The sequence below is a fragment of the Nicotiana tabacum genome, chromosome 18, assembly GCF_000715075.1.
Source record: "Nicotiana tabacum cultivar K326 chromosome 18, ASM71507v2, whole genome shotgun sequence".
Classification (NCBI taxonomy): Eukaryota; Viridiplantae; Streptophyta; class Magnoliopsida; order Solanales; family Solanaceae; genus Nicotiana; species Nicotiana tabacum.
In genome coordinates, this window is record NC_134097.1 from 91,726,440 (window position 1) to 91,753,820 (window position 27,381).

Consider the following 27,381-nt stretch of genomic DNA (forward strand, 5'->3'; position numbering starts at 1 on the left):
ATCTCTTCTTTCCAATCCTATCCAAAAATCTTCCAAATAAAGACCTCTTAATCAGCCTATAAGAATGCCAAAAGACGCATGCAATGAGCAACAATTGTCACACGACATAGAACACTGTCAAGTTGCTCACAAAAGAACGCATAAAGAAAAGGAAAAGAAAAAAAATGAGAGAGTCTTACTAGTAAAAATCCTCTCGGGCACTGTAAAGCGAGGGTAAGTAGAGATAAATAAATGAGAGAGGCTTGTTGGTGAAAGTCCCTCGGGGCACCACTAGTCAAAAGTGAGTCGTGAAGCTGATGCAAAGAATTGGCACAAACAAGCCCGACTTCAAAGATCGTAGGAATGGTAAAAGAAAAGATTAAATTAGTTTGATAGATCAGGCCGTTGAGTCCAAAATACATGTCATGATCATTAAGGCTTGCTATTGAAAACAACTCTTCCATTTGTCCTTCCCGACGGGGACATTTCTTGTTAATATTGTTTCTTTCCATCAATGTGTCCTTCACTCTGAGTCCGTCCTTATCAAAACAAGCAAGAAAATATTTCAAAATCTGATACCAATTTTTCCGTTGAACAAAGTAAATTTGGCTAGTGCACTCAATTGTTACTGTCAACATGCCTTGAGGATTCATGCAAAGGCTTCCCCCAAAAGACTCTTGTCAGCCTACTTGGCATAAGCAAAGATAACTTGTGATTCTCTCTGACATACAAATTATTCAAAAAGCAGGAAGTCATTCAAGATATCAAAAAAGGTCGCCAAAGTAAATATCTCCATTTAGGATAAGGCTGGATGTTCATAAAGCCAAGCTGCCCAAAACTCAAGGCCACAAACCGATCACACTTTTAAAACTGACAAAATTTTCTTTGTTTAAAATAAGAACGAAGCAGTGCCAGGAAAGTGGTTCACAAAAAAAGGGAAATAAAAGAAAAAAAGAAAAAAAAGGATGAAAAAAAGAAGAAGAAAAGAAGATAACAACCAACAAAGGGAAATTTCTCAAATCTTTGCCGTTATTTGTCTTGCCAGAATGTATAAAATCATGTCATTGCTCTTCGCATTTTCTTCCTAAGGTCATACATCCTAGTCTTATGGATTTTTCTCACAATAAAAATCTTAGTATGATGAATTTTTTCTCCTAAAATGAAAAGCCCTAGTCTGATGAATTTTCTCCTAGGATAGAAGTCTTAGTCTAATGAATCTTTTTCATAAGATAAGAGCCCTAGTCTAATGAATTTTCTCTTAGGATAAAAATCTTAGTCTGATGAATCTTTCTCCAAAGATAAGAAAACCTAGTCTGATGAATTTTCTCCTAGGATGATTAAAAAAAACTCCTTAAGTTATTAGTCTTTAGTTTTTCTTAAGGTCAGGGGTACCGCCTGGAAAAAGAGTCAGCTTTTAATTCTCTTAAATTGTTAGTCTTAGTTTTCTTTAAGTTCAGGGGTCCCACTTGGAAAATAGGGCCAGTTTTAGTTTCCTTAAGTCATTAATCTTTAGTTTTCCTTAAGTTCAGGGGTCCCGCTTGAAAATAGTCAGCTTTTAGTTTTCTTGCATTGTTAATCTTTAGCATTCCTTTAGTTCAAGGGTCTCGTCTGGAGAATAAGGTCGGTTTATAGTTTCCTTAAGTTACTAGTCTTTAGTTTTTCTTAAAGTTCAGAGGTCCCGCCTGGAGAATAGAGTCAATTGTTAGTTTCCTTACGTTTTCAATCTCTAGTTTTTCTTTAGTTTAGTGGTCCCGCCTGGAAAATAGAGTAAGTTTTTAGTTTCCTCAAGTTTCAGTCTTTCCAACATAGGTTTTCCACTCTCTAATCTCTTTTTCCAGGGTACACCAATCTCGACCTTTTATTGTTTTCAATAATGAAGTAGTATAGAGTTCTGTTACCAATAACTCATGAAATTTTCCTATTGAAAACTGGGGTAGAAAAAATTTGTTCATTTATTTATTTTGGTGCCTGAGCAGGTTATACCTCGAGGCACAGGGTTCGAGATGACTAAAAAAACTCTCAATCCAAAATAGAGAAAAGAAAAGAAAAAGAACTGAATTCAAAGTGCAGAAGCGGAGAAAAGATGTGGACAGCTCAAAACATGACTGAAGTCACGAGCTTTTCATGTTTGGTCTTGATCGGAAGAAACCATAGAAAAATGAACTAGCACCTGCAGCTAACAAACATCAAGATTTAGATCAGAGTCTGCATGAAAAACTAGCCAAGACTCTAGACTAAGCTTCAAAAGACTTATAGATAGGAATCTTGTAACTCGTAGCTGGTAGACTTGTTTATTTCTTTTTATTTTGATTTTAGTGTAATAAGGAGTTCTACAAGCAATAACAGCAGCAACAGTAGTGAACTCACAACTTTTCCGGTAGTTCCGGTTACCAAAAAATTCAGAACTACACTGACCTGATTCCTTTATAGCTAAGGATATGTAGGCAACCTAAGAAGCAATGTTCGATCAAACTTTTTCAAAATGCTTCCAAAAGGAGTATCAAACGGGCAAAAATTATTCATGATTGCTCACTTTATCTTTTTTCGAGAACTTTTCATGTTCTCGAGCAAAGAGGGACAGCCGTGAGCACCTGATTTTTGTCCCCCATAGGAAATTACTCCTAAAAAGTCAAAAAAAAATTAATCGCGTTTATAGAATTTTAGGAATTTTTATTGCATTTATTTGAATTGTTCATGCATATTTAGAAGTGTTTTAAAATCATCAAAATATTTTATCTTTTATCTTTTACATTTTTAGACTTTAATTGCATTGTAGCATTTTAATTTTCTTTTTAGAATTTAATCACCTTTTAATTGCATTACTAATTACATAAAAATCAAGAAACAAAATTAGGAGTGTTTGAAAATGGGAATTAATTCAAAGAAAGAAAAGAAAGTTTGGTTTCTTTGCATTCTCAATTGGGCCAAGCAGACCGTCGGCCCAGTTCCTCCCCACCACACTCCAGCCCAAATATTTTAACCCAGTACTCATTCTCCACCCATTAAGACACCCCTAACTCATTTCCTCTTTAGGAGATGAACGAGACACCCCCTCTCACACACAAAAAAACCCTAGAGCCTTTTCCCCCTTCCCATCTTCAATCTAGCAGCTACCATCTACAACTCTCATTCTCACCCCTCCTCTTTGAGACGGAAACAGACTCCCTCCCCTAGTGAAACCCTAGCCACTTCTCCTCTTCAACACACAGACCTCCCCCTTTTGCCTAACCGTAGCCTCCACCCCCATTTTCTCTCTCCAGCTCTCACCTTCGACGCTGTACGACTAGCTCGCCGAAAAACGAGCCTCAAGCGAGCCGATGCCCCTCTCTCTCCTTCTTCTTTCTTCTGTCCTCATTCATACACTCACATGCTCATTTCTATTTTATTTTCACTTCACTTAGAAACATATTAGTAGCTAAGAATTCTGAAATCCAGAAGTTCAGATCTAAAAATAAAATTAAAAAAGGGGGCTGAGAAACGAAAACCAGAACTACTAAAAAAGGAAATCAAAAACAGCTACAATCTCTACTCATCTTGGTGCATGTTACAAGGATTTCAAGGCCTTTCGGTGTTGAATATTGTCGCCTCCTTACTGCGTTGCTGCTGTATCTACTTTGTTGAGCTCCATTATTCCCTTGCTTCCCGATTTGGTTACCTTTGAATCTGTTATAAACAAGGTATTCCATTTTTCTCTTCTCAAAAGTATGTAATTGTCAATTTGTGAAGGCGAATGGGCTTTACCCAAGGTTTGTGTGCGTGGATTATAATCCATGATTATTTGAATCGAAACAAACGGTTATATGATAGTTAAGCGTAATTTCATTATCTGATTTGGGACTGTTAATGTTATCGCAAGTATGCTTGTAGTTTTGTCTTGCTTTCTTTAGCTCATGACTTGTAGATTTGGCCATCAATTTGGTTAAATTTATTTTCCAAATGGTAAATTGTTATGTTTGTTATTCATCTCTGAATTTTGAGTCTTTGCGGTACTATATCCATGTCTAGAAATTTGAAGAAGTATGTGATGCTGAACATGTCAACATTAAGATTTCATAGAAAAAAAGAAGGCATTAATCAAAGGAAAAGTGCTTACTGACTTAGTGGACTAATTTTGCAAAGTGAATGGTTCAATTGTAAGGTGATACAGCAACATATGTAGTATATTATGCAATTGTTTATAATATAATAAGTTTTATTATCTTCCTTCTTTGTTCGAATTCAATGAGGTTACAATATGATAAGGAGGACTTATCCCATTCAAAGACTAAAATACAAATGCCAAGATGAAGCAACTGTTAGCAGAAGTTCATTCAAAGTTTGATATGGATAATTCGCACATTATGCTTTTCTTAATGTTGTAGTCCATAATCTTCTGATCCTCGCAAACAAACCTTGGATTTTAGGAAAATAAGTAACTCATAAACATTGTAGTTTGCTTTAGGCATGATTAATGAATTCATGGCCATGGGTACGGTTCCCGTGGCATGGTCACGATACGTAAATCCCAATTTGAGTGTGTTTCATGTGACTCGACTCTAACTTCAAATAATAATAAAATCAACATATTGTGAATCACGGGTGCATTTCACGTGACGCGATTCATAATATGTACAAAAACCAAACGAGTGCGCGACATCGCGACTTGTTCAAACGAATTCCATAAATACTAAAAGCGGTCAGGAGGTAAAAATGCACAGTAGGTTTCAAATATGTATTAAATCAGATAATGGGCTAATTATTAATATTTGACCAACCATGCTAAAACCACAAAACTTGAAAGTGCCTCATTCCTTCTCCCAAGTTAATAGAATTCCTTCCAGGTCTTCTGTGTTCACAGACCATAAATAAGAGTCAATTTCCTCGATTTGGGATTTAAAATAAACTGGTGACTTGGGACACCATAAATTATCCCAAGCGGCGACTCTGAATAAATAAATAACCCCATTTCGATTAATGTCACTTTAAGTGGAAAAATTCTTATCCCTTCGGAAAAAGGAGGTGTGACAGCTCTGGCAACTCTGCTGGGGAAAAGAACCCAGAATCTCTAGTTCAGGGTTCAAAACTAGAGCTTAGAATAACTGTTATACTTGGCTTTTGTTTATTATCTGATTTTTTACGTGCTTGAGCCTAACATGCTAAATGCCATTTTTTGTCGTTTTGATATTGCTTGAACTGCATATAAAACTGTTACGAAACCTTTTTTCTCTTTGAGTTTTCTAAATCTTTTGGGAAGTACACGCTGGTGTGACTTCTTTTCTGTTAGAGTCATATCCTAATTTTAGAACGAGGATCAGACAAGTTGTAAAGCCAGTGAAGCTTCTGTATTCCCGGTACGCTGCCCCTCCCCCCTCCCGGCTCGAGTTTTCCGCTCAAGTAAGCCAGGTCTAGAACAATACACCCCACACTTTAAACTTAGAATAACATAACCTCATATCGGATCCATAGTAGGAACATTTATTTGTATCACGTGCATTTGACTTTGGAGACTCAACACAGGGGTTGGGTCCGTCTAGGACAGGTGTACCCAATTTAAAAGACCATCCTAATGCATTTTACGTGCTACTTGCGTATTTATTTGTTTTGGCTTGCGTGTCGACTTACTTCTAGAATAAGAAAATAAAAACAAGAAAAAACAAGAATGAGGTATGATAGAAAATCACCCGCTTTTGAAAATCCCGATATTCAAAATATCCCGAAACTCTACCGAAATTTAAAAAAAGAAGAAGAGAAAAAGTCATATTTTCCTGTGTCAAAACTTGCTGAACTACGCATGTATGATTCTCACTGGATGTGAGATACGTAGGCAAATCTCATCGGTTCCGGGCCACAATTTTCAAAAAATCCAAAATATTTTCTTTTATTTCCTTCTTTAGAAAGTCTTTCTTTTAGACCCCAATTTTCAAAAAATTCAAAAAAAATTTCTTTTAATTCCTTCTTTAGAAGTCTTTCCTGATAGAATCCCAAATAAGAAAAAAAGTTCAAGATCAAAATATTTTCTACCTTTTTTAGAAGTCTTTCTCCCAAAAATTAAAAAAAAATCAAATTCCAAAATTATTTTCTTTTTTCTTTATAAGTCTTTTTTTGGAAATTTAAAAAAATATCCGAAAAAAGAGTTAGTTTATTTTCTTTATTCCTGATCTTCCCGAACTACGCAAGATCTGATTTATATTCCTGTATGATACGTAGGCAACCAACATCAGGTTCGATCAACCATTATAAAAAATGATGATATAATAAGGACCGACTGAATCCATTCTAACGTGTTTTTTGTTGTGAATTGTGAAGAAAGTTTGAGGTGGTCGGTTTGTGGTAAGCTGCAACACATCCATAATTTACAAGGTCCAAGAGAAAAATGTTAATGACAATTGATATTGAAGCTGTTACGAGTGGTTAAGAGACTCGGAGTCAGAGAGTTCAACAAGAGTCTACTGTGGTTGAGGAAAATAGAAAACTGAAGTAGCAAATGACTGAAATGTGTCAAGCATGGGCAATGGTCAAGGACCACCCCTTTCTCATGTTTTCCCAAATTTCACACCCATCTCGATTACTACCACTTCAGTCTCATTGTCTAATCAATCCTATCCATCTGGGTTCAGTCTTTATCCTAACTATACGACTGCAGCTGGAACTTCTATTGCGCGCTCCGAAAGTGTGCCATTGACAACCACTGTTGTTATGCTCGTCTTCACTATCCCACAGCCAACAGTGGTACAGAAGAAAAGTCATGAGTCACAATTTGCTATCCAGCAAGAATAGTACCACTCTCTTGAGTACCACTCGTAACTATTCGATCTTCTTACAAAGATTGAGAAGCCAGCTGCCCGAAAAATGACACAAGAAGAAATGACCCAAAAAATGAAAAGCTTAGAACAACAGCTGAAAAATATATAATGGTTGACAGGTCAAAAGAGTATTGCTTTCAAGGATCTATGTAAAAAACCCCAATGTTCGTTTGCCACTTAATTTCAAGACCCCAAAATTTGAAAAGTATGATGGACACGGTGACCCCATAGTCCACTTGAAAAGGTATTGCAATCAGTTAAGAGACGTAGGAGGAAAGGAAGAATTACTGATGGCTTATTTTGGGGAAAGCCTTACGGGAGTAGCCTCCGAATGGTTCATGGATCAAGATACCTCTCACTGGCATGTTTGGAATGACATGATCCGGGCCTTTGTTAGACAATTTCAATACAACATCAACATTACGCAATTTCCTTTCGAGCCTGAAGAAGAACTCAATTGAAAGTTTTAGGGAATATGCCATTAAACGGAAACAACAAGCTGATTAGTATTTTTAATGGACTGATTAGTATTTTTTATCTTTTTCTGATTCTCACTTTCTGATGTCTTTGCGAAAATAACACACATGTATATATGACAGTTGTTCCCATACTATATGATCCTCTCTTCTTGTTATTATATCTCTTCACTTCAAAGATAGTAATGCTTTCAACTAGTGCAGTGACTCATATTTGCACTAGCAACATAAATTTAAAAAATAAATTGGAGGAAGTCTTCTCTAATATTACTATAATATTTTTTCATGTTACAACATACATACTTTTAATCTATGGAGAGATTAGGGGTCAAAGAAGAAATATTTTATGTTTTGCTTTATTTTATTTTTCCAATCTCACGTGCAAGGCTAGTACTCGTACTACAAAATTTTACCAAATAATATAGTAGCAAGATGTGTTCAAACAACTTGGCAGACAATTCTCTTATTTTACTCATGATGGCAAAAAACAAAACTAGCCATCTGTCTCGAGGTTGGACTGTCTAAGTCCATGTCTTAAATAGCATGATGTTTTTGTGGGCTCCTTTCTTTGCCTCTAAAATACTCTCCCTACCGTATTTATAATCCAACTTACAAGCTACATATATGTTACATGTATTTATATTTGGTTAGCTAATATAGTCCTGTCTACAATCTGTACGGTTATACCAGCCATGGAAATTTTAACATTAATCTGCATCCATTTCTTGATGATATTGAACTTAGTCAAATCTAGCCCGCCCGAAGATCCCATAAAATGCACGTACAAAAACAACTTCAACTGCACCATTACAAACTCTTACGGCGCGTTCCCGGACAGGAGCATTTGCAAGGCAGGTCAAGCTGTTTTCCCAACAACAGAAGAAGAGCTCATTTCCGTAGTGGCAAATGCAACAATGATAAAGAGAAAAATGAAAGTGACAACTCGGTTTTCTCACAGCATACCAAAGTTGGTATGTCCAGACGGCGAAGATGGATTGCTTATAAGTACCAAGTTCTTGAACAAGATCTTAAGGGTAGATCAAGAAAACATGAGCATAACTGTTGAGAGTGGGGTGACGTTAAAACAGCTGATTAGTGAGGCAGCTAAGTCTGGGCTGGTTCTGCCTTACGCACCTTATTGGTGGGGTTTAACCATTGGTGGCCTCATTGGAACCGGCGCTCATGGAAGTTCTCTCTGGGGTTTGGGAAGTTCAGTACATGATTATATTGTCCAACTTCGAATTGTCACACCAGCTGAAGCCGCTCAGAATTATGCCCAAATCCGTACATTGGAAAATGGTAACCCTGAACTGGATGCAGCTAGAGTGTCCCTAGGTGTTCTTGGAGTTATTTCACAGGTATTGAACTGCATGTACATTCTATTTTCTCCGTTCACTTTTACTTGTCCATTATTGACTTTGCACACATTTTAAAAAATAATAAATAAAGTGCATAATTTATCGTAATACATATATTAATTAGTACATAGTCTTAATGTATTTAGAAATTGATTTGGAATAATTAATTAATGCTAAGGGTAGAACATGAAAAATAATTTATTTTTCCCTTGATATGCGAAAAATGACAAGTAAAAATAAAAATTTATTTTTAGAATACTTGTCAACTAAAAGTGAACGAAAGGAGTATATATGTCTAATTAATTACTCCCTCCTATCAATTTATGTGTCTTGTTTAACTTGACACATAGTTTAAAAAAGAAAAAAATTTATCAAACTTATGGTCTAAGGTAAATTGTAAATTGTTTGTATCCGTAAATTATTTCATTAAGAATAAGATAAAAATTTTAAAATTAAATAATTTTTAAATAAGAAAATATGACATTAGTTTTTGGGTAGACTAATAAAAAGTACTACATATAAATTGGGTAGAAGGAGTCATTCATATTGTCTTAATATTCTCATTTCTCCCGCACGACCTTCCAAATGTTCGACAATGAAAGGAGGGGAAGTTTTTGGTTGAAATAATGAAAACTGAAAAATTGTGACATTTTTCTGAAAGTTGAAAAAAGTTCTCATCCAAGATTTGAACTTTTTTTGAAAAAAAAAATAGGATGTTGATTTTAAAATATTCCATTCATGTCCGTATTATTGATGATTCACGATTTTCGTACACCTTTTAATAAAATTAATTATTAATCATAATTATTTTAAAAAATATCTTTTATTTAGACATGTTACTAATTAACACTCTTGCAATTGGAGCAGTAATTTTGAACTTGAAAATAAAACAATAAATGTTTTTTGCTTTTTAGGACACAAAATACATTTGAAACAGTATGGGTACTATTTGTGTGGTCCCAGCAGCTAAATTAATTTGCTGACCTTTTTGCGGGGATCAAATTATTTGCCATAAAAGTGGAAACATACCGGGTGTGTTGGGCACCAAGGAAAATATTTTTTAATATTCTTTTGTTTGGTTAGTTTAAATATTTTGGAAAATATTTTTCTTATAAATAAGCAATTTTTTTTATGTTGTAAAAAGATTTTTTTTAACAAAATAATGTATTTCCTTTTTAGTTATCAAGCTCAAACTTCAATGTTATTCTTGTGTAAAAAAGTAAAGTAGCATATTAATTCATTTGGGTTTGTGTGAATTTTGAAAAGAATAATTAAATTGTTAAAGAAAATCGAGGTTGGGGGAGGTGGGAAGGGGGAGAAAAAGGAATACAAGAAACATGCAGATTTTGGGAAAGGTGGGTTGGGGAGAGATGAGTTGGGTATTTTATATTCTAACCAAAATACTAGAAAATATTTTGGAAATGTTTTTCACTCACCAATCAAATAAGGGAAACTAAATGATAAAATCACTTATTTTCTAGGAAAATAATTTCCTTAATAAACTTGAGGATTAAAATAAAAGTTGGGGGGGGGGGGAGTGTATCTAGTTGCTGCCAACAACTAATTTTGTAGTTCTTTTATAAATTGAATTCAAAATCTGGGGTTGGGATACATCTTGTTCCTCGTCCCACGTCCCCTCTATCCCGCCCCCTACCTTAACCCAGACCGTGACGAACAACGATTTAGAGGCCGTTTAGGTGGGCTTGATGTAATAGATTTTTAAGCCAAAAGTCATAAGTGAGGAATTTTAATTTTTAACTTTTGGCTTATTTTTGTCATTTTAGCTTAAAACAAGAGCTTAAAATTACTTTTTTACTTTATTCAAACACTATAAAATAGCTTAAAAGCTATTTTGGTTTAAAAACACTTAAAATAAGCCAATTCAAACGAGCGCTTAGACCCCATTGAAAACCTTGTACTATCCATTGATATATATATGATAGCTTTACTACTACTATATTTCTATTCTAGTTTATGCGACACACTTTTTTTTTGATCCATTCTGGGTAAAAATGATATATTTTTTTTAAAATAATTAACTTTATACTTCTTATTTTATTCTTATTGAAAACTTTATAATCGCGCAAATATTATGACATATTTAAAGACATAGTTTTCAAAATTTTTATAGCCATATAAATATCATACCATGTTTTAGACCTTAAACTTTTAAAAAAAATTATTTATTTATTAATCTGTACCAATCCAAATTGTGTCACATAATTGAAAATGGAGGAGTTTCTTCTGACATTTCGTGATAAAAAATCCACGCATCATTATTGGACCCGTAAGCCTTCGAGGACTGAAGAATTGTATGCTAGAGATAATGGACAATTTGTTTTTATTTCATTTTATCTCATCGTATCACATTTATTATGCGAGATTATAAAATTATCATCAATACCTCGATCTAGATCCGATATAATCTTTCTTCCATAGCCCTGGATCTATGTAAAATTAAAGAAAATACGCAAACAAAGTAGTAATTAACATGCGATTCTTTTTTGTTCTCTCCAAACAATGCGTTGGTATTTCCTGATTGGCTTTTGCCGGTGTTTTCTTTTTCGTTTTTTCTTTTGGTAAAGTTGAGAATATTATCATAAAAAAAAAAAAAAACCAAGAAAAAACTGGTATTTTGAATGGTTTATTTTCAGAAAACTCAACAATTTCACATGTAGTATACCACAAACAACTTTTGACGTTAAAACTCAGGATGTGCAGATAGGTCTCATCTATCTATCTATATTTATTTATATTTATATTATATTAGCACAAATATCTTTAGCGAATTATTATTCGCTTTTTTTATCTTTTAAAAATATAGTATATATTGGATAAAATAGTAATTTAAATTATTTACCTAAAATATAGGGCTTCATTTTTAATTATATTTTGTATATTAAATACTTCCTTATTTAAAATAGGTATGGATCCTAATTTATAGGACTTCAAAATCAATTACTGGAATTTTACCTTAAAGAATAATCTATACTATATTAAAAGCACGAAGACCCTTAGCGAAATATCGTTCGCCTTTTTACCCTTTAAAAATAAATTTCATATTAGACGAACTTGTCATTTAATTATGCTCCTAATATTTAGGATTTTAATATCAAGTTAAATTTTATCTATTCCTAATATTTAGGATTTTAGCACTAACTGAAATTAGGGTCATCAAATCTTTCCTTATTTGGATTGGGTAGTAACCCCTATATTTTAGGGATTTAAATCCTACAAATATCTATAAATATTTTATAATTAAATAACAAATACGCATCCAACTCAAGCTTTCTGCAAAATTATACAAATCAAGACAAATTCATAAGTCATTTATGTTCAAAGGAATCATTTATAAGCAGAGAAAAGACGTTGCGCCACAAGAAACAACTTATAAAACCAGTATGTAAATTTAATTAAATGCATTATGTGAGGTAAACATTTAAATTTTAAATTCATTGCTCATACTTAATTACTTTAAAGGCATGTTTTTTTTTACAATTTTATTTATCATTCATATTATTTCTACTTATGTTGTTAAGAATCACAAGTTTCTATATATTATAATAATATGTTCAAGTTAATATTTCTTTTGTCGGATCCATACTTATAAAAAAAAATGGAAAATTGTTTGCAAAATATAAAATTGTACATTTTGATTTCAATTTTCATAAATATCTATCATAAGTTTCATGTTTATGAGAAGATAGAGTTTACTGTATTAGATGTAGTCATAGAGTTATAGAATTAAAAGACAAATTTCAAAGTCCAAACTTGTACGAAAAATTATTTATGTTTGAAGTTAACTAATACTAATAAAAAAAATTATATACAAATCTCACTTAAATAATATCCTTCATTAATAAATGATTAAATAATTTGACTTAAGGCTACGAGGAGTCTATGGAGCACTTTTTCTTTCGTGACTAAGTTAGCTAAATAGGATAAATATTTATTATTTTTAGGAATTTACATTATTTTCTTGAACTTTTATTGTATAACTCAAAACAATTTTTTTTTTAAACAATTTATGTGATTTCTTGAATTTTTACTCATCGACACCGGTACACGCGTAACGCGCGTACGGCGAGACTAGTCATATTAAAAGAAAGAATAAACCACAAACGTACTTTTCCCACGTTTATTTTTCCATTAATAAGAGATAATATGTGCCATTATATTTTAATTCTAGAATATTTAATAAAATACCTATAACAAAAGACTAAAATTAACACCAACGCTTTTCATTTCAAACATGTTCTTTATAAACAAAAAGAAATCTGAGTCCCTCCAAATTAATTTTAATTATTATAAAAATACTTTCTTTAATAAATCATTTAATTTTTATAATTTTTAGAAGTTTATAATGAATAAAACTTTTTTTTTATTTGAACTGAAAATCCTAATATTTAGAACTTAAAAAATATTAAAATTTTACTTTGTATAGATCATGCACTTAAATTACGCGGGATGCATTATGTACTGAGCTGCCTTTTTAAAAAAAATTCTAATTCTAAGTCATTCTCTGGAGTAAATATGTCATGGATGAGTCTTCTTTCCATTATAAATTCCCTCACAGTCTTGCTTTAGTATACTTTTATTTTTTTTATTTTTATTTTCATTGCTATTTAATTTTATTTTGTGATCATATGAAAGTTGTTGATTATTAGTTGCCTGATTATATATTTTAAGTTCTATTCTTCAGCACTATTTAGGTTTTAAGGATTTGTTCTTGCTGAAACTGAAAACAAAAAAAGATAATTTGTGAAATTAAATTTATAATATTATTAAATTGAAATAAATTTTAAGTTGAATTATTGACTTATGATTGAGGATTTTTATGAGACCTTCTTTATGATCATCTTTAGGAATTTATATTTTTATTTTATTATATAAATATAAATTTTAAATAAATTAATACTTATTGAGATAGCATACACGCGCGATGCGCGTACCTTGAGACTAGTTACACTGAATACATAGATAAGCACTTTAATTCTCCCCAATAGCTGCGTGTGAATACGACCAGTTTTGCGTAAAACTGTAAAAACTACGACTCTACTCTTTTTTCGCGTTCGATTAAAAGAATAGTCGTTCAACTTGAGTCTTTCTGAAATCCAAATAAAATTTCTCAGTTAACCCTAACCAAGTAGTAGGGGTATACATAGGTCGTGTTAGTTCGGATTTTCTAATTATTAAACCAAACCAATTGTATCGGGTTATTAAATCTAAATATCAAACCAAACAAATAAAAGTCAGGTTTTTTAATCTCGGTTTTTCTCGAATTTTTCGGGTTTTCAGGTTTTTTTTCTCCATAAAGTCTTCATAGCACAAAACGTAAAATTTGTGCTCCAAATATTTCTTTAATCCTAGTAAGATAGAACTATATAAGGTATTTTTTAATTAAATAACATAAATATGAGATGAGTCTTGGTATTTTACTAAAATATTCAACAATAATGATAATAAAATAACATAAAATAAATATTATTGATAAGATATAATGAAAACAAACATAATTTAAAATTACGACTAATAAGTACTATTATTTACATGACTAACCACTAAAAGAAAAATAAGTTATACATTTTATCTAAACCATGGAAAAACTAAAAAATAGATATCCAATACTATTTTCATTCATAGTATAATTGGATTGAATATCTTTTATTAACATTAGTATTGATCTAATTTTGGTTTAGGATTTATTTGAGTTACTAACATTTATGGACAATAAAACTTATTGGAGCATCCAAAAATTATAAGCCCAAGCTTGAAATAATACGTTGAAAGATAAAACTATGAAAAAACTTAAAAAATATTTATAAACTACACTACAATAAATATTTTTATGTATTAAATATATTTAATACTTTTATACATATAATGTCGGGTTGATTTGGTTTCGGTTTGACTTTTTTTAGTTAAAACCAAACCAAATTAAATATGGTCGGGTTTTTTTTCCTACACTTTCCAAGTCAAATCAAATCATAGTTGGATTTTTTTTCTCGGTTTGGCTCGGATTATCAGGCTGGTACAATTTGTGGGTTTAAATTGTACACCCCTACCAAGTAGGAATTATTTCTTGTTCTTTATGTCTTCAATTTTTTATTACTAGCAGCACTTTTCTTCTCTATCGATAACGTAAACATAGCAACAAACCGACTAGCTACATGAAGCATACATCTAAAAAAAATGAAAAACGATTGCTCCTCCCTCCAGACCATCCAACTAAGATTTCCGGTGGATATATGTTTGTTAATTACTCGTCAGAATGACTTTAAAGTTATACTTGATAATTAAGCTGAGTTATTAAATAAAAGTTGAGTGATTTTTGTGAAATTGAACGGTGACAGATCACACTGAAACTAGAACCAGTATTCAAACGTGCAATTACACTTTCAGAAAGGAATGACTCAGATTTGGGGGACGAGGCAGCTGTGTTTGGGAGAAAACATGAATTTGGAGATTTTACATGGTATCCTAGCCAGCGCAAGGTGGTTTATAGGATTGATGATCGAGTTCCTGCCAACACTCCCGGCAATGGACTTAATGACTTCCCTGGATTTCGCTCTACAGCCTCATTGGTTCTCGCCATTTTAAGAAGCTCAGGTAATTAATTATATTACTTGGTTCTGTTGAAATATAAACACACACAGAGCCAACGCAGCGGAAATAAATAACGAACGTACTTTCGACCATTATTGTTCAAGCATTGTAGGGAATCGTTTTCGAAACTTTTAGCAGAAAACCTAGAGAGTCTTCTAGCATGTGCCTATCCTAGGATGCCAGACTGATGGAGTCACATGCGTATTTATAGGTAGGCTAGGGACTCTCAGGCAAATACTTTAGCTCTAGGGACTACTCCATAAATTATAATTACCCTAGGGATTCCTAATATATGGTAATTTCTTTCCATCAAAGAAACTACCATATATGCATAACTACAGAATATTATCTGATATATTATTTCCTTTGGGAGACAAAGTAAATAATTTATTACCTTATATGTGGGCCACACTAGAAATCTCTAGAAGAGACGGTAATTTCTAACATTCTCCCACTTGGCCCACTTATTAAAATCAGATAATCCTTTATGAGAGATAAACATATAATATGGCCATAAAATTTATCACTCAATTAAAAGTTATGCAACAATCACTTTAACTAGAATATATTATTACACGAATCATGGCGGTCATGCTTTTAAACTAACCTTCCTTCCATGTATTACCATGCACAATATATTCTAACTTAGTGTGAATGAATTTAATATAAGTCATTGAGAGTCCAACTTTATTGATCCAATGATCACAAATAATACATGAAAATCCAAAAGTGTGCACTGTCATGTATGCCAAAGTAAACATAATGTCTAGACAAACTGTTAGAGAATAAAGCAAGGCTAAATTGAGCTACTAAGACCCATATGGGTTACATGATCCTTGAAAATATTAGCCGGCAGACCTTTAACCATAGGATCAGCAATCATTAAAGTAGTGCTATTATGCTCAAAACTCACATCTTGCTTCTTTACATAGTCTCTAACCATCAAGTACTTTATGTCGATGTGCTTGCTTCGGCTGCCACTTTTATTATTCTTAAAAAAGAATACTACAGCTGAATTGTCACAGAAGATTCTTAATGGCCTTGAAATGGAATCGACAACCCTAAGGCTTGAAATAAGGTTTTTCAACCATAACGCCTGTGATGTAGCTTCATAGCATGCTATAAATTCAGCTTCCATTGTGGATGTTACAACAATGGTCCGCTTGACACTTTTCCAAGACACAACACCTCCAGCAAGAAGGAAAATGTATCCTGAAGTGGATTTTTCAGTGTCTTTGCATCCACCCAAATCAGCATCTGAATATCCAATCAACTCCAATGAGTCAGAGTATTTGTATGTGAGCATAAAATCCTTGGTTCATTGCAAATATCTCAAGGCCCTTTTACCAGCTTTCCAATGGTCAAGACCAGTGCTACTTTGATACCTGCCAAACATTCCTACCGCAAAAGCAATATCAGGTCTAGTACAGACATGTGCATACATAAGGTTCCCAACAAGCGAAGCATATGGAATGTCTTTCATTTGCTCCTTTTCCAATACATTTTGTGGACAGTGATTCAATGAGAATTTGTCACCTTTAATTATGGGTGCTGCTGTAGGTGAACAGTTCTTCATCCCGAATCTTTCCAGAATTCTTTCAATGTAGGCCTTTGGAGACAGTCCAAGTAATTCTTTGGGATTTATCTATGTGAATCTCTATGCCAATGACATAATAGGCTTCACCCATATCCTTCATCTCAAAATTCTGGATAAGAAACTGTTTAATCTCGTGCAACAATCCCAAATCACTAATTGCAAGCAAAATATCATCCACATATAGGACTAGAAAAATGTATTTGCTCCCACTTATCTTAAGGTATATACACTGATCAATGATGTTCTCCATAAATCCAAATGAAGAAATAACATTATGAAATTTAATATACCACTGTTGGGAAGCCTGCTTTAGCTCATAAATGGATTTATTGAACTTGCAAATAAGGTGACTTTTGTCCTTATCACAAAATCCTTCAGGCTGACTCATGTATACTTCCTCTTCAAGATCTCCATTCAGGAAAGCAGTTTTCACATCTATTTGATGTAACTCTAAATCAAAATGAGCTACTAATGCCATGATTATTCTCAATGAATCCTTCTTTGATACTGGAGAGAAGGTTTCATAGTAATCAATGCATTCCCTTTGAGTAAAACCCTTGGCTACAAGTCTGGCTTTATATCGTTCGATATTACCCGATGAGTCTCTTTTAGTTTTAAAGACCCACTTGGAATCTATGGTAGATGATCCCTTTGGTAATTCGACGAGATCCCAGACTTTGTTTTTAGCCATAGATTCTAACTCTTCTTTCATGGCATCATACCAAAGTGTGGAGTTTTCTCCACTCATGGCTTGTGAAAACGAGCATGGATCATCTTTTAGTCCAATATCATAATCAGACTCTTGGAGATATACAATATAGTCGCTAGAAATTGCTAATTTTCGAATTCTTGAGGATTTTCTCACTCCTACTGGTTCAGACACTTCTTTAATGGGTTCGAGTAAAGAGGGTTGATCTTCATGTGGCTCCTCAAGTGGTGGTGGCTCTTGAACTTATTGTTGTTCAGATAATTCATGAGAATTTTTCCGAACAACATTCAAGTTTCCAATACATAAAGGTGCCACAGGTGATTCCCTTATTTCTTCCAATTCTACCATTTGAGTCAAACCACTCCCACTCTCTTCATGCTCCTAAAAAAATTTAGCGTTTTTAGCTTCAACAATTTTAGGAGAATGAGAAGGACAATAAAACCTAAATCCCTTAGAGTTAACCGCATAACCTATAAAATAACCGCTTATCGTTCTTTCATACAACTTCTTTATTTGTGGGTTATAAACCCTCACTTCAGTTGGACATCCTCAAACGTGTAAATGGTTTAAACTAGGTTTCCATCCTTTCCATAACTCAAAAGGTGTCTTGGGACAACCTTGGATGTAACCCTATTTAAAATATACACAACGGGTTTTAAGGCTTCACTCCATAAGGATAAGGTAAACTTGATCTGCTAATCATACTTCTTACCATGTCCATTAATGTCTGGTTCCTTCTTTCTGCCACACCATTTTGTTGTGGTGTTCCTGGCATGCTATATTGAGCAATTATACCTTCACTTTCAAGGAACTCAACAAATGGACCCTTAACTTGTCCCTTATCTGTGTACCTACCATAATATTTCCCACCCCTATCAGATCTTAGAATTTTGATATGAGCACTAGTTTGTTTCTCTACTTCTGTTTTGTAAACTTTAAAAGCATCAAGTGCTTCTGATTTGTTAAACAGAAAATAGAGATACATATATCTTGAATAGTCATCAATTAGCGAGATAAAATATCTCTCACCATTCAAGCAAGGGGTAGGAAAAGGTCCACATATGTCTGTATGTATGATCTCAAATAATTGAGAACTCCTTTTGGCACCTTTAGTTGATTTGTTGGTCTGCTTATCCTTTATGTAGTCCACACAAGTCCCAAAGTCAGAAAAATCAAGAGCTTTTAGAACTCCGTCATTAACCAACCTTTTGACTCTATCAATAGAGATGTGTCCCAATCTCTTGTGCAAAAGACTAGATGAGTTCTCATTGATAATACATCATTTATTGCCAATTTCCGTATCATGCAAGGTCAAAATATTACATTCAAATGTGGGGTCTAGCTCAAGTTTATATAAATTTTCATTCAAATTTCCAAAACCAATAACTTTATTATCTTTCAAAAGTTTCAAAAAAGGATAATGAAAATTCAAATCATATCCACTAATCGATAGTCTTGAAAGAGAAATTAAATTTCTAGAATATTCTGGAACATAAAAAGTATTTTCTAAATCTAAGTGAAAACCATCCTTCAAAATGAGCCTATAAGTCCCCACTCCATCCCCACGTGAATGCATCCTATTGCCAGAATAGACGTATTGTTCACTTCCTATCGGCTTTCTCTGAGTTAGAAAGCCCTGCATAATTTTGACAATGTGCACCAGAATCAATCCACCATGTATTATTAGAAACTTCAGTAAAATTAGATTCATAACATACAAAGGTTGAATTACCTTTCTTCTCAAGCCATTTCTTGTATTTCAGGCAATCCTTTTTCCAGTGTCCCTTCTTCTTACAGAAACGATAAGCATATTTGTCAAAGGTGCTTTTCTTCTTCATGGGAACACTTTTTCCCTTCTTTGCATTTCTCTTACCATGAGTCACCATGTTAACACTTTCTGGTGTCTTATGCTTCAACCTCTCTTCTTCTTAAACACATATGGTCAAAAGTTCATTGATTGACTATTTATCCTCATGCGTGTTGTAAGAAATCTTGAACGGACCATATTCCGCAGGAAGTGAGTAGAGAATGAAATGCACAAGAAATGGTTCAGACATATCAACCTCAAGGGACTTGAGTTTAGCAGCAATGTCTCTCATCTCCATAATGTGATCACGCACTGTACGACTTCTGTCGAAAGTCATACTTGAGAGCCTCTTCATAAGGGTGCTGGCCAATGCCTTGTCAGAGCTTACAAATTGTTCATCAATTGCCTTCATGTAAGCTTTGACCTTATCGCTATTAGGGATAGAACCCCTAATGTTTTGGCTTATGTGGGCTTTTATGAGCATTAAACTTAAGCGATTAGATCGCTCCCACCGCTCATAATTAGCCTTAGCAGCTGGCGTACTTGATTCCGTGGGAATAGGTGGTTCATCCACACGGAGTGCCAAGTCCAGATCCGAGCACCCTAAAGCGAGAAGGACTTTCTCCTTCCATTCAGCATAATTGTCACCGGAAAGCATTGGAATTCGAGCATTTTCATTAAAAATAGCGGTAGGAAAAGCGGTAAAGACTGCAAAACAAGGATAAATATACATAAGCTATGAAGTACAATCCATCAAGGTGAATCGCGTAAAATACCGATTCTTAGTAAATTCTAGACCTTCCTCTGGGCAGAGGTTGCAACCCATGCATAGAATTTACTTTACTTTATTAGACTAGTAAACCAAAACACATAGAAATTAATCTGTACCTGTGGGCATAAGAAAATTTCCAACTCAAAAGTTTACTATCTCATTCCAATTAATCTCACCAAAATGTTTACCTCCCTGTAGGGCCGAGTTTACCATTTTAATAAGATAATCGGACAAAATAGATGTTATTATAATATTAATTTAATCACTAAACTTTATGTGATTAAACAACTGAGTTTCTTTTATATCAAATGCTCAAGATGCTGTGGCTACTCTTAAATACATAATACAAAAGAAAACTTCAAAATTGACATCTTACAATAATAAACTTTTATAATTAACTTCCACTAGAATATTGATTTGTTTCAAAGTGGAGATACAAAGTATAGGTAGGACGCCTATATATCCTCAAATAATTCTTATAATTAAACTAAATATTATAAGAACTTCCAAAGAATTCAACGAACACATATGTTATATTACATAACCGAAAATCAAAGTGTTTGCCAAAGTCTCACTAGGCAATTCCTCCAGATTATTAGTACTTTGAATTGACCAGTGCTTCAAGAACACTTCAAAATTCTTTGTTATAAAAGGCAACAACTAAATACTTGTACCAGAAAATAAAGTTTAACTTTGAAAAAGATAATATACGAACCCTTCCAAATTCATTACAAAACATTGAAACACATAATGAGTAGATACAAGGCAGACCATATTTGCATTATGTCTTAGTAATATAGACAAAAACGTGATAATTAAAAGCAAACAAATCGTTATTAATACTTTGTCAATGCATCTGCTATGAGGGAGTATTTAAACAATCAACAAGTGGACAAGCTTAAAGAATCTGAAATTTCTAATGTCTCAAACTTGTTGCCTTTTTAATCTTCAAAGCAATTATTTTAATCTAGTCTAATCATTCTACATCAATGCTTTAAAGAGCAAGACTACATAATAGCTATTATGAATTAAAGCAAGCTCTTCTTTTAAACTAAGGATAAAATCATAAGTTCTACAAATCACACGAGAGTCCAACTCATTCACTCATGTGGATTAAAACAGTTCGAGCAGTTGAGCACAATTTAAAAGTTAGAATCAATTCCATCTAACAGAATATAACTCCATTGTCGACAAATCAAAGACGGGCTATGTTATATATATAAAACTAAACACACACATTTGAGCAAAACGAGATTTGCATAGTTATGAACACAATCTCGACACCGAACAACACGACCAAAGGTAGGCTCTGATACCATATGTTGAAATATAAACACATAAATAGAGCCAACGCAGCGAAAATAAACAAGGAACGTACCTTCGGCCATTGTTGTTCAAGCGTTGTAGGGAATCGTCTTTGAAATTTTTAGCAGAAAACCTAGAGAGCCTTCTAGCCTGTGCCTATCGTAGGATACCAGACTGATGGAGTCACAAGCGTATTTATAGGTAGGCTAGGGACTCTCAGGTAAATACTTTAGCCCTAGGGACTTCTCCATAAATTATAATTACCCTAGGGACTCCTAATATATGGTAATTTCTTTCCATCAAAGAAACTACTATATATGCATAACTACAGAATATTATCTGATATATTATTTACTTTGGAAGACAAGGTAAATAATTTATTACCTTATATGTGGGTCACGTTAGAAGTCTCTAGAAGAGACGGTAATTTCTAACAGGTTCAAGTTTGTAAACTACGCCTACTTACCAAGTATTGTGCTTAATTTTGATAGCTAATTAATTGCATGAATAATTGTTACGTTGCAGCTAGAGCATAAACAATAGTATTCACTAATCTATTTTGACGAAGTTTATGAGGATTGACGAATATATATGTTAATTAGCCAGAGAGTTTCGTACGTACATTTTCGATAATGGCCATGACTTTCATTGTTTTTTCAGAGGAGAATCAAGAATCAAGAAACGATAGTGGTGGAAAATGCGCAAGTGCCAAACTAACCACTTCTACATTGAAGATTGGTGCTTACGGGTTGACAAACAATGGTTAGTTCTTTTATAAATATGACTTTTTGAAAGTTGAGTCAACTTATGCGTTTTTCCATTTTCTTAACTTTTTTTTTTTTTACGTATCCTACTATATTCACAACTTTTCACCATCATACAATTATCTTAAACATGAAGTATTTGTTATTTTCTGTATCGTATTGTTCATTTCGGAAGAATTTACTTCCATGTCTTTTAAATTCTAAACTTGAAAACAAAACAAAAATAACTATCTGTCACATGATATTTAATTTGTAGAAATATTTTATGAATATTTCATCTATATATGTTTTGTACAGCCGTAGTGGGTAAACATTTTTCTAAGCCATAGAGTACAATCTAAGATTCCTATAATAGGACACAAAGGCAAATCATCAAAAATTTTGAAAACAAACAGGAGAAAAGAATTGTACATTTCTTTAATATACTGAGTAAATTTGATTTATGCTCTTTATAGCAAGTGGACAATCTTTTCACTCTCCAAGACGTAACATTTGACATGTAAAGCATTTCTTATTATAAATTTTGACTAGATTATATTATAAGTGTTTGGTTCAAGTCTTTACTTATTAGTAATATTAATCTCTTTAATTAAATTTTCCAGGAAGAATTTTTTTCTTTTGAATGTATCCTTCTGAATATTAATTAAAGACAATAATTAATAACTCGCATTTGTCTCAGGTTTTGCCTTTACTGGCTACCCAGTGGTTGGATTTCACAACCGAGTCCAAGCATCAGGAACATGCCTAAATAGCCTTGAAGATGCAAGAATCACAGCATGCCCTTGGGACTCTAGAGTTAAAGGTCTCTTTTTTCACCAAACAACATTTAGTATTAACTTATCCAAAGTCAAAGGGTTCATTCAAGATGTCCAAAAGCTAGTTGATTTAGAGCCTAAGGCACTATGTGTCTTAGACTTGTACAACGGCATCCTCATGAGGTACCTTACAGCTTCAAATGCTTACTTGGGTGAACAAGAAGATGCTTTAGATTTTGACATCACATATTATAGAAGCAAAGACCCAATGTCACCTAGACTTTTTGAAGATTTTCTTGAAGAGGTAGAGCAACTTGCATTTTTCAAATATGGGGCCTTACCACATTGGGGAAAGAATAGGAATGTTGCATTTATTGGGGCAATCAAAAAGTATAGAAATGCTGGCAAATTCTTGAAAGTGAAAGAAAGGTATGACAAATTAGGGTTATTTTCAAGTGAGTGGACAGATCAAGTTTTAGGGTTAAAAGATGGGTTGATCATAGTTAAAGAAGGGTGTGCTCTAGAAGGGCTATGCATTTGCTCTGAAGATATTCATTGTGCCCCAAAAATGGGTTACTTCTGTCGGCCAGGCAAAATTTACAAAGATGCGAGGGTGTGTACTCGTTTGTAGAGAACGCTTTTTTCAGTATTACTCCCTTGTTTCGATTTAGATAACACATTTCTTTTATTAAGAGTAAATTGTGTGAAGTTGACCAAGATTTTAAAATATATTTTGTTATCATATTGACATGAAAAATATTCCAACTTATAGTACTTTTCGTATAGTTTTTGAATATCTAAATTTTAATTTTAAAAAACTAAGTTGAACTATTTTCTTAGTCAAACTGACTCTCTATAACTGAAATCTGTCATCTAATTAAATTGAAACCGAGGGAGTATCCATTTAATAAAATGAGGTTAGGTGCCACATCATCTTTTTAAAAATTATATATTTGCCATTTGATTTCTATTATATGGATAGAGATCTGCTTAATACTATTATATAAAATTAGATTTCACACCAAACAATATAGTCATTTAATAATTTTTTAATATTTAAAATTTTGAGATCAATTAAATTATGTGTATTAAATCCTTCCGTATAATATTTATATTAAGACTGTGTAGTTTTTTTTTTAGTGGAGTCCAATTAAAAAACAAACATAAGATTGTCATCACAATAATACCTGTAACCAATTCTGCTTCATCAAGAATTTTTTCACCGAGATATTTGAAGAAATCAGCCAGTGTATTTTTGTTTTTGTGGAATAAAAGTTAAAAACAAATATTAACTATGAGTTGTGAATCGCTTTTAATTATAATCTGATTTATGCCAAGTTCTCGTGCCAGTTCTAAACCTGCAATCGCAGCTTCATACTCTGCCTCATTGTTGTGAATACCTAATTTTTGCATGCTTTTAATTCTCCTAGAAATACTAGTATTTGGATGATTTTTAGTTATTTGTGCATTTTTTATATTGCATTTCCTTTATTAAAAATACCAAAAATATTTTTACCTTTTATTTGTATATTTTAGTTTGCATCTTTAAATTGTATATTCCAAAAAAAAAAAATTTCTTTCTACTTATATATTTTCTTTAGGACTAAATAAGATAATTAGGGGTTAGGGGATTGAGCTAGTATATTTCAATTGAAATTGAGCCAAAATTGGCCCAAAATTAGAAGCCCAAAGAGCCCAGATCCGGTCCAAATGGGGGCTGCCATAGGAGGGTTGAAACGGCGTAGTTTTATATCGAAACTACGCTGTTTTAGTTAAGTGACAAATATCAATCTCATCCACCCATGGTATTTGATCCAATGGCCCACATTTGATCTCCCAAGAGGTATATAAGCCCTCCAAAATCAGAAAATTGGCCATTTCTCCATAAACCAAACCCTAGAAGCCCTTCTCCTCCTATTGCCGCTGCCCGTCCCCCACGGCGGCGCCGCGGGCAGTGGTCCAAATGCCCTCAAAACTTCACCATTTGCTCATCTTTCTCTCCTCTTTCCATATCTTCAACTCAAATCCCCCAAAACTTCACGAATCTCCATGAATAGGCAAAAACCCGAAACCCTAACCCCTTATATTTTCCCAAATTCGTGAGTTTTCAGGCCACTTCACCCCGTACCACTTACATGGATGTTTATAACTCGACTCGATGTACCATTTGGCATTGGTATTGGAGCCGAATTTTGATAGTCATTTTCCGGTGAACTTTTTTCCGGCGAACACTGCTCCACTGCTGTGACGTGCCAAAACCACCATTGCCCCTCCGTATTGGCCTATTTTTCAATCCAAAGGCACTTTTTTCTTCTTGGCAATACGCTGCAATTCCTTTGTTTAGCATCTTCCAAAAAGAACCGTGTGCCTTGGGGTCGGACAGCCACCACCGGGCATCCTCTAGTGGCTCGAATCAGTTTCAAGCGCGCTTGTAGGGTATAACCTTCATTCCCTTACTAAGTTTTGATTTTTAATAGTGATAGGTTTAGTTTGCAACTTTGATTTCTCTTTTGGTCAATTATTGTTAATTAGAGTGTCGAATTAGTGCGTATGTTGATTAGTTATCTCTGTTTATCAGATTGTTATCAACCAACAAGATTGGGTGAATCGTTCGTTTAATTAGTTGTTTGTTTAGTTGTTGTTAATCGTTCTCTGTTAGTTTAACGATGCTCGTTTAACTTCTGTTTTGCGCTTCAGTTTGTTATCTCAGTCGCTTCATGTTAATTTGTATGAATCGAATTGATTTCAATCTATTTAGTTTGAATACTTAGTTCGGTTATCTTTTAAGTCTTGTTTCTGCTGTTTCAATTCTTAGTTTGGTTAGTTTGAAGGTGTGAGTTTTGAACTCAGCTATTTGTTGATAAAGTCAGAGGGTACTTGAGTATAGGGCCCATGTTTGGTTGCTTTTACTATTTTAATAGCTATTTTGAGCACACTATTCCAAACACTATACACAGTTGGTAAAGAAATTATCTTTTAGACAGATTTTTCACCAAAAATCTGTCCCTTGAACTGTTGAGATAGATTTTTGGTAGAAAATCTATCCTTTGAATAGGTTTGCAATAATAATTAATGGCCGCCCTCTCCTATAAAAGGGAGGTCTTTCTTTCAATTAAGGAGAGAGTTTCTTGAACACCCTAACACCAAAGAGGATCTTTTACTCTAAAAGAGGACACATCTTACACACTTAGAAAAGAATACAACTTTGAGTGTAAATGAGAGCAGCTAGAGCCTCAAAAAGGATATCTCTGGCAGCCCTTTCTTACTTAGAAAAGCCCTTCATAAAAGTTCTCTAAGTTGTTTCTTGGTTCAAAAGGAATTCTTCTGGGTTTTGGTGCTCATTTTCTCTGGTTTTCCTGACTGGCTGTTTGTTGTTGCTGGCTAGAAAGTGTTGAGTTCAACAGTTGTGAATACCTGAGTTCATCACTAGCTAAGTCACGTGTTTATGCTAATTAGGTAACTTTTCATCATGTCGTAAAATTTTAACTTCAATAAATGGCAATGACATGTTATTCTGAAGGAATGTTGCTTGCATTGACTGTTATTGATGTGTCCTTTTTCTGTTAAGCATGTTTTTTTTATCTAACTTGTCTAGAGAAGAATGGTCGAGTACTAAAAATTCTATCTTCATGTTCTGCAGATCGATAGTATAGCTTATTTTTATTATATCTGCAAGTAAGATTAATTAATAAAAAAGTTACGTCAAGTTGGTAGAAAGGGTTAACATCTAAATAAACATGAGAAGAGGTTGCAGTTTTAGAGTTTGTTTGAGTTTCATTACTCCTCTATCTTTGTTTAACTGATAAGCGTTAAGATTTTCTTTGCAATTTTGTGCCTGGTTATGTTGATCTCTTCCAATGCTAGATCTTATTAGTTTGTAATGTTTAGTTTCTGTTAGTGTAACCATGTATGCTAGTCTTTCGTACAACATATGAATCTTTGGTTAACTTCATGAAAAGTAGTTATAGAATAATAATTAAGAACTAAGTGGAGGCAGTGATTCATTTTAAGTTGTAAAGTGAATTTTGTTCATTAACTGAGTCGAAACATTAATCCTTTGGAAACTGGAGTTGGCCTTATACATTGTATTTTAGCCATTTTATGTCAATATTTTATTAATCTTCATTTGTTTAAGAATGTTGGGTTATCCTTGTGTAGTATTCACTAGGTTTGTTTGATAAGGAAAAAGTCATTGGCTAAAGAAGGAAATTTTGAGCTTTTAGAAAGTCTAATAACCTGGACATTAGAATCGAAGTACGTTAGTATATGCTTCTTGTTAATTTCATTAGGCAGTAGGATGACATTTCAAAAAGAGAAATTGGACCAAAAGAATTTGGCCAGGCCCAATAATTTTAGCATCTACTACTTGTCCAAGCTAGCCCAAACTTTAAAGTGTCATGTTCCTGCAATAATAAATCAGAACAAGTAATCCAAATAATTAATCTAACTGCTAGGAAATTAATAGGTGCGC

General features: G+C 33.4%; 1 protein-coding gene across 2 annotated transcripts; it reads left to right on the top strand.

Moving 5' to 3' along the window:
• Positions 1 to 2,991: 2,991 nt before the first annotated feature.
• LOC107811679 (putative L-gulonolactone oxidase 6) lies at positions 2,992 to 23,667 on the top strand. 2 transcript variants are annotated; one of them, XM_016636657.2, is made up of 5 exons: positions 2,992 to 3,656; positions 7,982 to 8,595; positions 14,949 to 15,204; positions 22,052 to 22,153; positions 22,835 to 23,667. In XM_016636657.2, exons 2-5 carry the CDS (start codon positions 8,152 to 8,154, stop codon positions 23,539 to 23,541), a joined length of 1,509 nt encoding a protein of 502 aa, XP_016492143.1. In that variant the 5' UTR covers positions 2,992 to 3,656; positions 7,982 to 8,151; the 3' UTR covers positions 23,542 to 23,667. The 2 variants fall into 2 exon arrangements, with proteins under 2 accessions (XP_016492143.1, XP_075093156.1); XM_075237055.1 differs by having other exon boundaries at positions 8,076 to 8,595.
• Positions 23,668 to 27,381: the final 3,714 nt, after the last annotated feature.